General features: G+C 43.2%; 2 protein-coding genes across 2 annotated transcripts; both read left to right on the top strand.

The window, feature by feature from the left end:
• Positions 1 to 2,741: 2,741 nt before the first annotated feature.
• Positions 2,742 to 6,253, top strand: LOC116605312. The gene is made up of 3 exons (XM_048719920.1): positions 2,742 to 3,165; positions 4,041 to 4,278; positions 4,752 to 6,253. The coding sequence occupies exons 1-3, from the start codon at positions 2,872 to 2,874 to the stop codon at positions 4,949 to 4,951; spliced, it is 732 nt and encodes a 243-aa protein (XP_048575877.1). The 5' UTR covers positions 2,742 to 2,871; the 3' UTR covers positions 4,952 to 6,253.
• Positions 6,254 to 7,489: 1,236 nt separating this feature from the next.
• On the top strand, positions 7,490 to 12,747 carry LOC125557126. The gene is made up of 3 exons (XM_048719439.1): positions 7,490 to 7,604; positions 9,018 to 11,165; positions 12,413 to 12,747. The coding sequence occupies exons 1-3, from the start codon at positions 7,490 to 7,492 to the stop codon at positions 12,745 to 12,747; spliced, it is 2,598 nt and encodes an 865-aa protein (XP_048575396.1).
• Positions 12,748 to 17,920: the final 5,173 nt, after the last annotated feature.

Below are 17,920 nucleotides of genomic sequence, written 5' to 3'. Positions count from 1 at the left end.
TCTTACTTAGTGCTAAGCCCCCTCAATCCTGCATAGTTTTGCGCAAAAAATAATAAGAAAAAAAAAACAGACCAAAAAAAGGGAAGCATACATAGAATGCTTATTTGGTGGAGAGAAGGGGGGTATCAAGGAAATCTAGATTTCTTATTACCATAATGCCAACAAAAGCAGAGGGGAGGGGCACTCTCTTAATACAATATTGCAGTTGTTACCTATTATTGAATAAGTTGGTAACATGTCTTTGTTTATCAAACAAGGTCTATTTGTGAGACAAGCAAACTCGATGAAGAGTGTTGAAAGAACAGGTGAGTGCTAAAAGACAAAAAAATATCTGATTAAAAAACTACTGTAGATTCCTCTGAACCTAGATGATAACAAACATCATTTTGTTTGTTATTTAGGAGGGAAGAGACAAGCTCTACGAGGTCAATGAGAAGTATGTATTACTGTTCTCAATTATACAAGTAGTAAATAATATTTTTAAAAAAACTACTGTAATTTAGTAAGTATAAGTAAGTAAATCCTAAAACATGTATAACGTACAACACACTAGAAATTCCATGGCTATTGACTGTTTTCCACTCACATGTTTTACATTTTTAACAAGTATACAACTTCATTGTGGTACATCTTGTGGTGACTGTGCCATCTTCAGGGCCACACCCAAAGCACCTGTGCACCCCATCCACCTAAGGGCATCAACTGCACAGGTGTTCCAGATGAATGAGGGTAAAGGCAGGAAAATGTTTCGCATCACCATGTTTTCATGGGCCCCCATGATTCCGAGTTGGGTATGGCCCCTCTGGATGTTGACATGTCAACCTCACAGCCGCATGAAAGAAATGCCTAATATCGAATGCCCTACAGTAAGTGTTTTGCAGTCAAGATGGTTTCTGTTGGAAGGTAAAAATTTGTCTAAATAATTGTAATCATAGCTATGGTCACACTGTATATATAGAACTGTAGATGAAAAGAAAGATAAGAAAGAAAAATAAATATATATTTGTTCAACTGTTTGTAGCTAAATAAAAAGCTAAGCCTACAATAAACACTGACTCGAGACATGCGCAGTACCATGACGCTGCACCTTTAAAGTGAAATAAAGCTTTTCTTAGTCAGCGCAGACAGTATTGCGGATTTTGTCAATATTCAATGCGATTTTACGACCCCCTTTCCCCTTACTAGTATTGATATTCGAATAGCGGGAATCCATTAATTTGACAAAGACTTAAAAAAAAAAACAGTACAATTATTTGATGAAAGGAATACTTCGTCGCTTTATTATCGAAGTTGTAACGAATGTGTGAAGATGCTAGCAAATACTTTCAAATAGTTGGAAGCCGTTTATTTGACAAAGACTTGTGAGGAAAGGAATACTTCGATCGCTTCATCGAGGTTTTTACGAATGTGTGAAAATGCTAGCAAATACTCATATATTGATTATATTTTTGATTTGATGATAACTGAGGAAAATGGTAAATAGAGTAAGAAGGCACCGGAGAAAAAAAGAAATTAGGATAGTGAAGTTGTAAAATAAAGATCTTTTAAGGGACTTTTTAAACGACATTGAATTGAAAATGTCCCAAGAGTTATGACCAACTACTTACTAACCGATAGTAAGGCATGCCGGGAAAGGCGAATCGACCGCGGCTTTATTTTATTTTTGCTAGAAAAAGGTGATTTATAGTCGATCTTGGGCAATACGGGAATGTCATGACTACCACGGCGTCACGCACTCTAGTGAACAAGTCTTCAGTCGCGCTTTTGTAGTGTCACGCCATTTGCTCGGTCGTCACGCACTGTAGTGAACAAGTCTTCTGTCAAGCTTTTCACGCCATCTGTTCGGTCGTCTAGCACTGTAGTGAACAAGTCTCCAGTCACGATTTTGTAGTGTCACGCCATTTGCTCGGTCGTCACGCACTCTAGTTAACAATTCTTCAGTCACGCTCTTGGTGTCACGTCATGTGTTCGGCTGTCACGCACATTAGTGAACAAGTCTTCAGTCAAGCTTTTCACTCCATGTGCTCGTTCGTCACGCACAGTCTTCAGTTACTCTCTTGTGGTGTCACGCCATGTGCTCGGTCGTCACGCACTGTAGTGTAAAAGTTTTCAGTAACACTGTTGTGGTGTCACGCCATGTGTTCGGTCGTCACGCCCTGGTGAGGCCGTTACCTTAAAGCACGCGCTATTCTATATCACTAGTGATATAAGTCCAATATCAGCCGTAATGATGTCAAGTGTTCGCGATTACAGCTCATAGGATATGAACCGATAAATTTCAAACACCAGATAGCACGCTCTGCGCTGTTGATTTCTTGCTTGTTCAAATATCTTTCACTTTATTTGCCATAAATAAACACAGGGTATCTATAGTAGGATCTAAGAATGTACAGTGACACCCTCGTGGCAATAAGGATAGGTTGATCGTATGGAACTCTGATAAAAGAAAAATCCAGACATTTTTATACTCTTAACATTGCCCATCATTCCGTTTTAGATGGCTGTTTCAATAGGCCCAGTCATGCCCTTACTAATCGAGTCTTCCTAAAGCGCAATTTAGTTCAATTGATAGCTCATTCTTTTAGAACTTTTTAGGGTCGCGCGTATTTAACGTTCTTCTATAAAGATAGCGTGAACATCTTAACTTATCATCACAAAGCCTCTTGAAGAACGCAACGGTAGAAATAAGAGTGCCACTTTATCATGATAATCACAAAAAGGAGGCGTGGCAAGCCCGTCATTCACGCGAATCGTAAGCACAGATTCCATACCATTCAACGATAACAGAAGACACTAATGGGGCCGAGCGAAACGGCATAATACGAGAATAACATGAATTGTTGATCGGTATGGCAGAAGATTTTAACCAGTATGAATAATAATATCGATACTGTCGAGCGAGTCGCAATCCGCATGGAAGAAACAATTCTACGAATTCTAAGCGCTCATTCATTCACGCCAAAAGATTTCACTAGCCGTGAGTTGACCCTGTCTCAAGCTTATTGCCTGCTTTGGCAAAACAGCAAAACTGGGGAGGTTTCGGGGAGACAGGGTTCCCATGAGTTGCTTGCCGGTTGTGCGAGCGCGGTGTTGCTGGATCTGTTTGTGATGGGTAAGATCGTGGTGAGCGTTACGGATGATTGCTCCCACGGTGCTCTCGTCAAGGTGAGATCATTTGGAACCAACACGTTTCAAGTTTGCTAGAATCGCCTAAAAGTCCCTAACACTGACTTCTCCAAATAATCTCATAAGTATATGTTTCTTATATTTGCAAATATTTGTTTTCAAAAAAGCTATTTACAACTACATAGTCATGCACGAGTAATGCACTCACCTGGGCTCCCTGTGGAAAAGCTAAGTGAGCTAAAGGCACGCATAAGATTTCAAAATGGTAGCCCGAAGTGCATTCTGGGAGAAGTAAAAAATATTGTTTTCTCTCTCATTGTTATGGTTATGTTACAAAATATTTCGTGTAACAGCCCCCCGTGCCCCACTCGCGGGATGTTTTCTCGAGCATCAGGAATTTTTGCATCGTCATTTCTTGCGCTGTACATGATTATAAATGGATTGAATTATGATAAAGAGTTCACAGCAAAACAACGAATATCAGCTTTGTATAAAAGTGCGTTCATGAATACGAAAATCACTAAAACAACTTAACAAATCTATATCGCCCAATTTACGGTTCCACGAATTCTGCTGCCATTTATTAGTTTGTTGTTATTTTGCTTTTCGCTTTTTCTTTAAAGAGTGGTCAAAAACCCTTGAAATACTATTTAGTTTATTTAGTGCTAAAATACACTGTAATGTCTTTGTTCTCTTTTGTTGTGTTTTAATAGTCAACTATTACACTTACATTTTGTTGCACGGGGTTTTGAAAATCACTCTATCGTGATATTATATTTTCTTGTGTATTTTGTCATCATGCTATTATATCTTATTTTCTTGCTAGTTTATTATCATATTTTCTTCAGGTCTTGTCAGTTAACTATCATATTTTTCTTTTTTATGTTATTATCATATTATTGCACGTTTGGCAGAATGTACACACAAGTCCTACCGGTAGCTATTTCGACAGAGCAATGCTCAACAACATCGTCAAACACCAGAACAAATACCCCGGATACCGCCAGAAGCTGCGGTACTGGATTCAGTACGAGACGCGGTTTGTCCCCAAAAGAAGATGCGCGACCATCACTCTTGACAGCCTGGCGGAGCAGGGAATTCTCGAGAAAAAAGAGTCCATGTTCAGAACGGACTACCCCTCCATAGACCCAGGTGTGATAGCCCTAGGAAGGCGTGGATGGGGGGTTGTACAAGGATACAAGCTACATAGTAACCGTGCTAAAATTCAGCCCAAGTTTAACAACATTGTACTGGGGGGTGAATTACTGGCTGTAAGATTTATTTAAACAGTAAAAAGTGTAGAAGCCCGCTTGTAAGGCCTAACACGATTGGCTAGATTATTTCATTGTTTTCTTGTATTCTCGTTCTTCGTCTCTGTGGTGCACCAATCCAATGTGGTGAAATCTTCTGATAGCTTATACATGACGCTTACCAGTAAGCAACCCGAGTTAACAACACACACAGCATGTCTTGCAAACCCGCCCCAGACCTACGTGGTAAGCAAACGTCATCAAATGTGATCTTGCCACGCAATATCCGCATCAAAGTATGATAATCTGTGATAATTTAGAAAGATATGCAAAGGTCCCTTTTGGTCCCATCTAATAAACACCCCCGCGTTTCAGGTCCCAAGGGGGCATTTATCAAGGAGCTCCACAGAGTCCTTTTGGAAGGCGAAGTCCCGGATGTGTACTTACGCACTTTGCTGACTCTAATACACGCCGTGGATAGCTTAGAAGGACCGTGGGAATCCATACTAGCCAAGTACTTTACAGATGACCAGCTTACACGAGTACAGGGGAAAGTACTGGAATGTATATGGTAGCAGTTGATAGCTTAGGAGGGCCGTGGGAATCCATACTAGCCAAGTGCTTTACAGATGATCAGCTTACACAAGTACAGGGGCAAGTACTGGAATGTATATGGTAGCAGTTGATAGCTTAGGAGGGCCGTGGGAATCCATACTAGCCAAGTACTTTACAGATGACCAGTTTACACAAGTACAGGGGTAAGTACTGGAATGTATATGGTAGTAGTTGATAGCTTAGAATTGCCGTGGGAATCCATACTAGCCAAGTACTTTACAGATGACCAGTTTACTCGAGTACAGGGGAAAGTACTTGAATGTATATGGTAACAGTTGATAGCTTAAAGAGGCAGCGTCATGGTACTGCGCATGTCTGGATTCAGTATTTATTGTAGGCTTTAAATTGACTACAAACAGTAAGGAAGCATGGCAGGATGTATTCCTATTTAAAGCCGCATTGTCACATGTTTACTTCTGGTCGATTAACTAATAATCTCCGGTCATTTTTAACGGAAAACGCGAAAAATATTTTAAAATATTGAAGGCAGTGTGTCTATTGGAAGTTTCTTTGACGATGTGATTGATAATATAGAGCGGATGTCCTGTTAAATATCTCGAATTCTAATAGATTCTTTTGTCTTTTAACGGTTGAGGTTTCCGAAAATCAACGCGTCGCGTGTGTTTGTTTTGTAAGGGGAGTTATCAGTTGCGCTGTTAGGGGTGTGGGTATTACTGGAGTGGATTATGTCTGTCAACAGGGTCTTTGTTCGTATAATGCCCGAATCCTTTCCGAGGATTCATGCATATTTCGTCGGCACTTCGTTCCGACACTACGCGAACCCAATGTCTTCAGGCGGTCGGTAACCGATGAAACGAACAAAAGATTTTACTTATACCTCGAGTTGGGTTTGGGAGACATAAATTGAGCAAACGTCGCGATTGAACATCTCATGATAGATATGATACGACGTAAAATTTGGCACATATATAGTTTAAACATTACTCTTTCATTTGGTGCAGGCACCCTCGATATACGTAGTCAGGGGGGTTATGACGTCACAATAGCCATTTTCTGAGCCCCCCCCCCCCTTCGTATTTCCTTAACCGCTTAGGCTATGATCATCAAACTTACAGACAATGATCACCAGCATGTAAAGAATCATCACGCCATATTTTAGGTGTGGTCGAGTAAATTATGACATCATGATAACTTGTAACTTTATGTAGACACGGTAAACCAATCAGGGCTTAAAAATACGCCATCTATACTATATATTATATAGTATGATATAATTAAAATGATTGCCTGCTTTTCATGAATGCCGTGTTATCATTAAAGAAATTCTTACAGCCGGACTTAAAACTGTTAAGAGATTCTGCTTGACGTAGGTGCGAAGGAAGGCTGTTCCACAAAACTGCACCACTATAATAGAAACTGTTCTTTTGATGATTGGTGAGGGGTTTCGGAACAGAGAGTTTATTGACAGAATCCCTTATTTGGTAATGGCTTACATGGTGTACGAATTTAGATTGAAGGTAATCGGAGACCAGGCCTTTTGAGAGATTTGTACACCATTGCAGCCATATTGACCCTGCCATCCTAGGCTCTCGATGAGCAGTGCGGTACATTACCATTTTTCAGTTTTTGGTTATATTTGATAAAAAAATTAATTAACTAATCAGAGATTGGTATTAATTTGCCCAGTCTCACGCGGACACTCCTCAACTCAGAGTAGGAAAACAAAATGGCGGTTTCGTCGATTGGGGAAATCATGTTGAACGCCGCTTTTTAACTCTCTGCTAGCATTGTTTTTTTTTTCTTATCTGTTAAAGCAGAGATTTCACTGACTCAGTGCATCAGATATATCTTATTTGTGTTGTTTCTCATCGACAAAAGACCTCATTTGCAGGGTTATTTTTACGACTTTACCGAATCGTACTGTAATGAACGCGGAAGGGTAAGCCACTGCTAGCAGGGTATAACATTGAACACCAATTATTTAGTTGTACGCTTCTTCGAGTTATATAACTGCACAGGATTTCCCTGGATCTATCTTTCTTTCACACTCAGAATGAAGATACTTCAAGAAGAAATTTTAGCTGGGAAATTGAAAGTACGGCTCCCAAGTGAGGAGGATTATGGAAGGTGTCCAGAATCGATCAAATACGTTTAAACAAGGTCTGAAAGGTGACCCTGGTAGAGACGGTAAGAATGGTAAAGTCGTCCCGCAAGGACCACAAGGCCTAGGGGGTAAGCCATTCACATATGGAGACTTTACCCCCGAACAAATCAACGCCCTCAGACCTGGACATATATACCACACACAACGCATATGGTTTCTAAACAACATCAAGTAAACTGAAAATAATTAGAGGGGCCTATATATCAGAGGGGCTGTACCCTAAACACCAGGGCTTCTACCTAGTAGACGATATCCCAAATGGGAAACAATAGCCATCTCTCTACCTATCGATAGCGCTACCGGACTGACAGCATCTAAAGGCTACACCATTCGAATCGAGTGCTACTGCATAGAACCGAATGTGATGCTTACGATGGGTACCATCAACATCCAAACGGCTGGGTGGGGCTTCCGTGGGGATAGCATTAAAAGAGGCGCCATAGATGGGAAGCAAGGCTACCGATTCACTGAGGCTGTAATCGACACAGGTAACTCCATATGTCTTACCACTTTTACCGTCTCACATAACTCACCAAGCCCCCAAAAAATCCAGGTGTATGCCTTCGGTATCGAAGGCGAAACGGCGGTGAACTATCAAGTGAGTGCGTCAGTCGCTGACGACATAGGAAACAATGTCCGTATAGCCTCATACAAAGCAAAACACATACACAAACCCCTAAGAATGTTCGTTAGTAGGGGTTGGAGTGAGGTGACCGGCTTTAACATCAGTTTAGGGTTGAAGAACAGCCAAAACATAATCAAACTAACTGCGAATCTAGCTATATACTGTACGAAGATCAGTGGTGTGTCCACCGACCAGAGGCTCTACTTCGCTTGGGAGCGAAGTGTGGGGGTGGCCCTGAAGAATTTATCGGGCAGAACACTCTAGCTTCTAGTAACCAAATAGGTGATTCTTGGGGTGTCATTATGCCGAGGAACCACCTACACACAAGCACTTGTGTAGTATTTGATAACCCTCAGACACTTTGATTCGTGACATACCAGCTGTACGTATGGGGGCCAAACCCCGCCGCTCTCCACATCAAAACCGAGACAGGCGCTATCCCAGCGCTTTTTACTAGCAACGTAATGTGTGAGGAGCTATCCGGCGATGTTGAGTACATGTACGACAGCACAAAACAGGAAACGTACATCGAAATTATCTAACTGTATAGTATAATGGACAATATGTACGAAGCAAAACTGCACGAGAGAGGTGGCCAAATTTACCCAACCATCCCAACCCATCTAAAGAATATAATGGTAAAAACTTCAGACTACAAATTTGCTCTATTAAGAACTCTATTAGCGCAAACCTCGAACACCACCAAAGAGTTAGGAAGAAGTACGCGAAGTCTCGGTCGATTATAAACAAAATAGCTATCGGGTCGGGTTCCCTCTCAGTAGCCCTATCGGCTGGGGCATTGGGGACAGGGCTGACCGGGGTTGGGATCCCTGTGGCTGTACCTTAGGAGTTCTATCAGGTGTTAGTGCTATTTTTTCAACAGTGACGGCATCAATCTCTTATAGACTATCGAAAAATGTACAGAAACACTCAAAAATCGTGACCTTATTAGCAAAGCATTGACCGACAACCAAATATCCTCAGACGAATTCAATCTCATTATTAAAGAGGCTAAAAATATAATAAAAGGAGAGAGTCGATACGGGAAAAGGTATATAAACGCTCACCTCAGTTGAGAGAAAAAAAAGCGAGGACCATATCCGTGAACAGATTATGGTAGAAATGAGAGACAAACTAAACAAACTTTAGCATAAGGGTTTATTATGATAACACTCTCATATGGGAAGCATATACATATCTCTAAGGAAAGATGGTGATCACTTCGCCTTCACACGTTTAGTTATAAACATTTACTATGAATGTATGTCCATCCCAGATGATCACATCCCGGATGCTGCAGTTAACCTCCCCGGGTTTTCGTGCTTCAGGCGCGATAGAACACACACGTCTGGTGGTGGTGTATGCGTTTACGTCGACTCTAACATCTCGTGCACAAGACTGTCTGACTACGAATCACAGGACATCGAATCGATATGGATTGATGCTAGACCACGCAGGCTCCCTCGCAAAATCTCCAGGATATTACTTGGATCTGTATACCACTCCACTAGTTGTGGCGAGGTTGAGAACTGTAGGCTCCTAGAACATCTGCAGTCTAATACTGAGAGCTTCCTACGTAATCATCCAGAGGGACTTGTTCTTATCTGCGGTGATTTCAATCCCACAAGTACTCGGTTCAGTGTAGTCGCTACAAAGCGTGCTACGGGTCTCTCTCAGATCGTCAAAGTACTGACCCGTGATACCGGCATCCTCGACTGGTGCCTTACCAACATGCCCAACTCCTTCGCTCCTGTGTGCCAGCTGCCAAAGATTGGAAGATCCGACCACTACACGTTGCTTATAGCGCCTATTCTGAGGTCTCTCAAACCTAGGGCTAAGACAACTATTTGGAAACGTGACCTCCGGCCCAGTAAGATCCGGGACTTTGGCTGTTGGATAACGCAGCAGCGCTGGACCGAAGTATTTGACAAACAGCTGGTCTCTGAAAAATTCCAAGCATTTTCGGATGTTTTGTATATGGCTGTCGATAAGTATCTCCCTCTCAGGAAGATATCGATTTGCAGTAGTGATAAACCGTGGGTATCCAATAAGCTCAAGTACCTTGTTTCCAAACGCCAAAAGGCATTACATCAATTTGGAAATGACTCACCGCAATTCAAAATGTACAGAAACTCTGTTCAGGAAGAGTGCAAAAAAAGCAAAGCCTCTTACTATAAGACCAAAGTCGCCAAACTCAAGAATACCAATGTGAAAAGGTGGTGGAAAGAAGTCAAGGGTCTATCTGGGGACAGCGGGTCTTCACGTGACTGGTCTCAACAGATGTTGTGTGACGACATTCCAACAACCTCTGACCTAGCTACTAGATTTAACAATTTTCTCGGTAGTTTAACTGCGCACTTTGAACCACTCCCGCCTCAAGCACCTGGGTCATTCTACCAGGTCCCTGATGATCTGTTGATCGATAATAGGCGTGCGTACCAGGCCCTCCGCCAGGTGAAAACCAACAAGTCATCTGGTCCTGATCCAATTCCAGCTAGGATCTGGAACACCTTTGCAATCGAACTCGCTCCTGTGGTTTGCGATCTATACAATGCGTCGCTCATTCAAGGATACGTCCCTGCTCCACTAAAGCAGTCTGAGATCTCGCCCATCCCCAAGTGCCCCCGCCCTAAAGTAGTCGAAGATGACCTACGGCCGATCGCCTTGACATCACAACTCGCCAAAGTACTGGAAGGGTTTACGCTTCAGCCACTATTCCATCAAGTGCTACATCAACTGGACTGGTTACAGTTTGCAGTTGCTGGGAAGTCTACTACTGAAGCGCTGGTCTATGTGATGCACATAATTTTCGAGGCTCTCGACAAAGGGGACTGCTGGGTCAGACTGTTTTTTTCTGACTTCAGTAAAGGCTTTGATTTAGTGGACCATAACGTTCTAATAGCAGAAATGAGTCACCTAGGTGTCCATGAATGTATCATTCGATGGGTGTCGTCATTTGTATCCAACAGGAGTCAGTATGTTAAGATAAGGGATTCACGCTCCCATGTAATATCACCTAAGGGAGGAATCCCACAGGGCACCAGGCTAGCTCCGTTACTATTTGCAATATTGGTGAATAGGTTAGCGCGCGACTGGCAGTATCGCATCAAGTATGTAGATGACGCTACAGTTTTTGAAATTGTTCCAAGAAATTCTCCTAGCTACCTTCCGTTTGTTGCGAATGACATAAATAGCTATGCCCTTGCACGCAATATGCGCCTTAATGCCAAGAAATGCAAAGAAATGGCCATGTGCTTCCTTACTTATAATTCTACTGAGCTTGCTCCTATGCTCATAAATGGTTGTGTTATTGAGCGCGTGGATTGCTATAAGTTGCTTGGTGTCCACATCACCAGTGACTTCTCGTGGAATACTCACTGTGATGCTATCGTGAAGAAGGCCACCAAGCGTTTGTATGCAATCGGTGCGCTCAAGAAAAGCGGTCTATCATCAAACGACCTTATTCAAGTATACTGTAGCACAATGAGACCTGTGCTTGAATATGCCTCGCCTGTCTGGTCGGCATTGCCAGAGTACTTGGTAGAGTTAGTGGAATCGGTCCAAAAAAAAAGTGCTGCGCATAGTGTTTCCAAACCTCTCTTACCATGAGGCATTATCACACGCTAAATTGGAAACACTATGCCAGCGTAGAGAAACGGCATGCATCGCTCTCGTGGCAAAGGCCAAACGCGGAGGCCCCCTTAAACGCTTAATTCCTATTCCTGTAGCAACGCTCCATGGGTATGGTTTACGGTCCGGTACGGCGTCTGTTGTCCCCATCTGCGGCCGTACGAATAGGCTCAACAATTTCTGTACTTATCGTTATCAACAAGTTATGTAAATGTAAGGATGTATTATATATATACTGGCTGCCCTGTAATTCAGCTTTCGCTGCAATAGGGTTAATAAACACATTATCTATCTATCTATCTATCTAACCTGCCTCCACAAGTTCTCATAATACATCAGTGTTCTATGACTGATATATTTTATACATTGTCTCATACTCTGCTTCTCATCATTCAATTGAAACGATTTGTAGAGAATGAACTTTATGTGAACATACCGTTTTCTAGTAAACAATTTATTAATAGCCGTCTCAACTAGTCTGAATCTCCTGAGTAGGTCGTGCTTACTCACTTCTAAGTCAAAACCAAACAACACATTTTCTAAATGGTACTTCCGATGGTACACTGACTTCCTACGTATCCTGTACATATTCTCGAAAAAATCAAACCACTCGACGGCATAGTCGTATCCATGGTGAGCACCACAATTTCTACACACATTAGCTCCATTGTCATTTACCATATCCTGCCTACCACAACATGCCTCGAACCTCACCGACTTTCCCTTAGTCACTTACTCCGCTATCCTTAGATCACAAAACGGACAATCGTAATATCACTCCACATCTAACGCCATATGGATCCCTCTATCACAATCCATTCTATATACTAACACAAGAGATTACATTCTTATATGACGTGACGCCACAGCTGTGGCGTGACGTCACCACCGCCTTGCCTCGCCCCCACCCTCCCACCAAACCCACCACTCTCTACTCCTAACATACAGGCATTCACTAATTTGGAGGTATACCTTCTTAACGCACCGAAACTGTTTAAAAATGATTTCTAGTATAGTAGTATACATATAAATGTAAATAAGGACGAGAACCCAAACAAATAACAGCCATCAAGTACGACGACGGAAGCACGAAAACCGTTGAGGACATCCTAACCTTCATCGAAGGTAAGATACTACCCGTGTCTATTTACGAAATGATCGAGTATAGAGACCTTAACGGCGTAATTGACGAAAGCAAGTCATACCAGTCCAGAAACGACCTCCACCGCAACTGCGAATCCAGCGAGGAGGAACACGGCAAATCCAACTCCGTAGAATACGAGTCCAAGTCTGACGAACACGAGTCTGACTACGACTCGGAGAGCGAAGAGGACGGCATGATCCGATCCAGTGACATCAAACTAGCAATCGACTGAGAGGAGTAAACTTACAAGAAAGCCGAAACAGTAAACAGTGAAGAAGAATACGCCGACTCGAAACCTCAGAACGCCAGATAAACCACATCATCGGAAACACAGGGTTATTTTCCTCTAACGTTTCACTCGCGAAAAAAACTTTTTAGCGAGTGAAACGTTAGAGCAAAATATCCCTGGGTTTCCGAGGATGGACAAATTACTTCTCCTAAGGATCCCTCATAACAACACTATAAAATACGAAAGCCGAGTAGGGCCATCAGATTTCAGAGATAATAATTTCAGAGATGATTATTTCAGAGATGATAATTTCAGAGAAGATAATTTCAGATAACAGTTTCGGCCAGGTCTCTAAGCCTTTAGGCACGTGCATGCCCAGCTTCTTTCAGTGCTAAGGAATTGCCTGAGGTTACACGGTGGCGGACCGACCAACTGCGGCGGACATTTTTGCCCACCAATGATTCACAACCCACAGACTACTATGTCCAGTAGTGGCAAGATGTTGGATCACATTTCTGACAAGAACACGGTTATGTTGTTTTGTTGATAATTTTACTGAGCAACGGGACCATTAATTAGGAAATTTACATTCAAGCAATAACGATAGGGGCTATGAGATGATCACGCGGAGAAACATTAAAATTAAAAGAGTTACATAAAGGTGATAAATAAAATTGATTGATTGATTAACCTTGTGTTTGTGTAAGACACGCAGGGCATCTCATTTACATAATAAATGATTGTGTGGAATTATTATAGGTATGCCGCAGTATTTCGATGTCCCGTAAAAATAGCAATGCGTAATATTAGCATAACTTTAGGATGTTGTGTGATTCCACTGGAAATATCGATGCCCTCCGTGGTATTTTATGGAAACTAATTTACCCACTTTTACCTTCCGTCGGTGCCCCCCCCCCCCCTTTTGGGAATCCTTGGTTGATAGAATATAATACATAAAAAAAAAAACAGTTAAAAAAGCCAGTTAAAAAAACAACAACATTATCTTGTCTCTGTATAAACAAAACAATTACATTTCTGAAACGAGATGAATATGGTCTTCATGTTACTTGAATACTCTGTCTCCTTCATCATCTGCTACATTAAAATTGGTGAAACTTTTTAAGTTTCTGTGTGATTTCTGAAAATAATTCTAGAGCCTCAGCTGCGTCAGTTGGTGGGATGTAGTTTGGCTTTATGAGTTGCACCAGCTCCTCCATATTTCCGCTGTAGTCTTCACAGGATTCAGTATACATGCGCTTGCACGCTTGCACGTCTAAGTCTACGTGGCGTAGATAGTTTTCTGTATTGTATAGCTCCGGCATGAAAAAGAGCACATCCAGCTTTCCACTGATGACTTCGTGGCGCGTGGGATATATTATATTTTTAAAATATGAATTATGAACATAAACAAACCTAAGTAAGGGCAGAATATGGGAAAACTTGAAGAACCCCTCAGGACCATACGTAGCTGTGGGGGAATTGTTGTGTTGATCGTGTGCTGCATGCTCAGTAACCAGGCAGAATTCTTTATCCGAAATTATAATCTCTGAAATTAGCATCTCAAGTTATCTTCTCTGAAATATTTATCTTGGAAATTATTATCTCTGAAATTATTATCTCTGAAATTATTATCTCGGAAATCTGATGGCCCTTCTCGGCTTTCGTGATAAAAAGTCTAATGACAACGTGCTTTTATAGACTTGTCAGCGGGAGTCCCAATACCTTAAACACGCATGCGCACTATAAAAGGGAGCTCCCTAGCAAAGCTCCGAAAAATCTGTTAATCAAATCAGTTGAGTCGAGGCTTCAAAGCGTGCGGACGTGTTTCACGGAGCTCCCGACAAACCAGAAAATGAGTCGAGCTACAGTTCAAGTAAGTAAAAATTTGGTCCTTTTGTTATTCTCCCGCTATTACGCGAGTGCTAAAGTTTCCCCGTTCGGACTTAGGCATGTTTGTGGCTTTCTCTTATCAAAAAATCCTCAAAATTGTCGAAAAAAGAGAAACCGGTAGGCCCTTCTCTCTTTTTTATTTCAATCTCTTACGGGTTTTAGATAACCGACCTTGTGAATGTAAACAAACGGGAGCACAACTTCATTTGTGTCGCTCGTATTTCGCTTCTCGTCCAAGGAGGAGTTTTTTTGCTTTTTGCCACGAAAGTTGTACATTTGTCAAAGACTTATCCGCTTATGAAGTGCTTTCCTCAATCTTTACCAAAGTTGCATCGATTTTCTCGTATGGTATTCATAATAACCATTCCGCTTCTCAGTGAAAAAATGGCATTCAAGTTTTGTTAAGCAATGCATAAAATCTTTTAAAAACAGAATAAGCCAATGCCTATAAAAACATTGATTGATGCACTTTAGATCATGTGTTGTAAACAAAGCGAATATAATAATTGCTTTTCTTTCTTTTTTGTCACTTTACCTTTGACCTATTTACATTTCAATCACAGACCTATCCAAGTGCACAAAGTTTGTAGCCCAAGTTCCAATTCGGCATCTCCTCAAACCACTTCTCCTACTACTACCAGCTCTCCACTACCAGTACACATGTTAATATTTTCGGTTGAAAGCGGGTATTCGTACCAAAGCACCTGGGGTGGGTGGGTGGGTGGGTGATGGTGGTGGTGGTGGTGGGGGGGGGGGGGGGGTGTTAGGTGGATAGATTTCGGTTGAAAGCGGGTATTCGTACAAAAGCACCTGGGGTGGGTGATGGTGGTGGGGGGGGGGGGGGGGGTGTTAGGTGGATAGATTTCGGTTGAAAGCGGGTATTCGTACAAAAGCACCTGGGGTGGGTGGGTGATGGTGGGGGGAAGGGGGGGTGTTAGGTGGATAGATTTCGGTTGAAAGCGGGTATTCGTACAAAAGCACCTGGGGTGGGTGGTTGTGGTGGTGGTGGGGGGGGGGGGGTGTTAGGTGGATAGATTTTGGTTGAAAGCGGGTATTCGTACAAAAGCACCTGGGGTGGGTGGGTGATGGTGGTGGTGGGGGGGGGGGGGTGTTAGGTGGATAGATTTTGGTTGAAAGCGGGTATTCGTACAAAAGCACCTGGGGTGGGTGGGTGATGGTGGTGGTGGTGGTGGGGGGGGTGTTAGGTGGATAGATTTTGGTTGAAAGCGGGTATTCGTACAAAAGCACCTGGGGTGGGTGGGTGGTGGGGGGGGGGTGTTAGGTGGATAGATTTTGGTTGAAAGCGGGTATTCGTACAAAAGCACCTGGGGTGGGTGGGTGATGGTGGTGGTGGGGGGGCGGGGGTGTTAGGTGGATAGATTTCGGTTGAAAGCGGGTATTCGTACAAAAGCACCTGGGGTGGGTGGGTGATGGTGGTGGTGGTGGGGGGGGGTGTTAGGTGGATAGATTTTGGTTGAAAGCGGGTATTCGTACAAAAGCACCTGGGGTGGGTGGGTGATGGTGGTGGTGGGGGGTGAGGGGGGGTTGTTAGGTGGATAGATTTCGGTTGAAAGCGGGTATTCGTACAAAAGCACCTGGGGTGGGTGGGTGGGTGGGTGGGTGGTGGTGGTGGGGGGGGGTGTTAGGTGGATAGATTTCGGTTGAAAACGGGTATTCGTACAAAAGCACCTTGGGTGGGTGGGTGGTTGTGGTGGTGGTGGTGGTGGGGGGTGTTAGGTGGATAGATTTCGGTTGAAAGCGGGTATTCGTACAAAAGCACCTGGGGTGGGTGGGTGGTTGTGGTGGTGGTGGTAGGGGGGGGGGGGGTGTTAGGTGGATAGATTTCGGTTGAAAGCGGGTATTCGTACAAAAGCACCTGGGGTGGGTGGGTGGTTGTGGTGATGGTGGGGGGGGGGGGGGGGGTGTTAGGTGGATAGATTTTGGTTGAAAGCGGGTATTCGTACAAAAGCACCTGGGGTGGGTGGGTGGTTGTGGTGGTGGTGGTGGGGGGGGGGGGTGTTAGGTGGATAGATTTCGGTTGAAAGCGGGTATTCGTACAAAAGCACCTGGGGTGGGTGGGTGATGGTGGTGGGGGGGGGGGTGTTAGGTGGATAGATTTCGGTTGAAAGCGGGTATTCGTACAAAAGCACCTGGGGTGGGTGGGTGATGGTGGGGGGAAGGGGGGGTGTTAGGTGGATAGATTTCGGTTGAAAGCGGGTATTCGTACAAAAGCACCTGGGGTGGGTGGGTGATGGTGGTGGTGGTGGGGGGGGGGGGGGTGTTAGGTGGATAGATTTCGGTTGAAAGCGGGTATTCGTACAAAAGCACCTGGGGTGGGTGGGTGATGGTGGTGGTGCTGTTGATGGTGGTGGTGGTGGTGGGGGGGGTGTTAGGTGGATAGATAATCTGGAAGGGAGGGAAATGTGGAACATATATGATGACGTGGAATGGCAAGAATGGGGATAACAAAAACAAATATATAGAGTTACAAAATGGAAAGGTGGGATATTTCGTAGAGCTCTTCGAAATGTTAAGCAACCTTACGTATATTCTAGCACAAGGTTTATCATCAGGAGATAAGACCAGGTACTAGTCAAATGCGAAGGAGAGGAATGAAACTGGGAGCCGAGGGATGCTAGGGGGTGGGAGAAAAGATGGAGAAGGTCTAGTGAGAAAGGAGTTCGCATTTGAGACGTGTTTCAAAGTGAATGAGTGGCTAGCCAATTCACCTTACCCCTACACGTCTACGTAAGGTTGCTTGGGGAAGGAGGGGGGGACGGCATTGTGGTATGTGGACACAGACCTTTGACTAGGTACATTTTTCTCCCTTGCTTTCTCCTTCTTCTTCTTCTTTCTTCTTCTTCTTCTTCTTCTTCTTCTTCTTCTTCTTCTTCTTCTTCTTCTTCTTCTTCTTCTTCTTCTTCTTCTTCTCCTTATTTCTTCTTCTTCTTCTTCTTCTTCTTCTTCTTCTTCTTCCTTCTTCTTCTTCTTCTTCTTCTTCTTCTTTCTTCTTTTTCTTCTTCTTCTTCTTCTTCTTCTTCTTCTTCTTCTTCTTCTTCTTCTTCTTCTTCTTCTCAAAAAAAGTGACGTAAGGGTGAGTCCAAACCACCCTTACACTCAAGATGGTGTTTTAATCCGCAACACCTTTGAGCGGCCTGGCTTTATGCGCTTGACATCTCACAGGGTGTAATGTTACCGCTAATGGGTCCTTGTTTATATTTCTATCAATATCTAGTCAAACAGTTTTCAGTAGCGAAGCATAAATAACTACACTCAAGGCAAGTAA

Source organism: Nematostella vectensis, chromosome 12, assembly GCF_932526225.1.
Source record: "Nematostella vectensis chromosome 12, jaNemVect1.1, whole genome shotgun sequence".
Taxonomy (NCBI): Eukaryota; Metazoa; Cnidaria; class Anthozoa; order Actiniaria; family Edwardsiidae; genus Nematostella; species Nematostella vectensis.
This window is presented reverse-complemented; position numbering and strand designations above follow the sequence as displayed.

Coding starts and splice junctions, on each gene's coding strand:
- LOC116605312 (XM_048719920.1), top strand. CDS start 2,872: ATGAATAATAATATCGATACTGTCGAGCGAGTCGCAATCCGCATGGAA. Junction 3,166..4,040: donor CCCACGGTGCTCTCGTCAAG/GTGAGATCATTT, acceptor CACGTTTGGCAG/AATGTACACACAAGTCCTAC. Junction 4,279..4,751: donor CTACCCCTCCATAGACCCAG/GTGTGATAGCCC, acceptor CCCGCGTTTCAG/GTCCCAAGGGGGCATTTATC.
- LOC125557126 (XM_048719439.1), top strand. CDS start 7,490: ATGGGTACCATCAACATCCAAACGGCTGGGTGGGGCTTCCGTGGGGAT. Junction 7,605..9,017: donor TGAGGCTGTAATCGACACAG/GTAACTCCATAT, acceptor TGTCCATCCCAG/ATGATCACATCCCGGATGCT. Junction 11,166..12,412: donor CAAGCGTTTGTATGCAATCG/GTGCGCTCAAGA, acceptor AATGTAAATAAG/GACGAGAACCCAAACAAATA.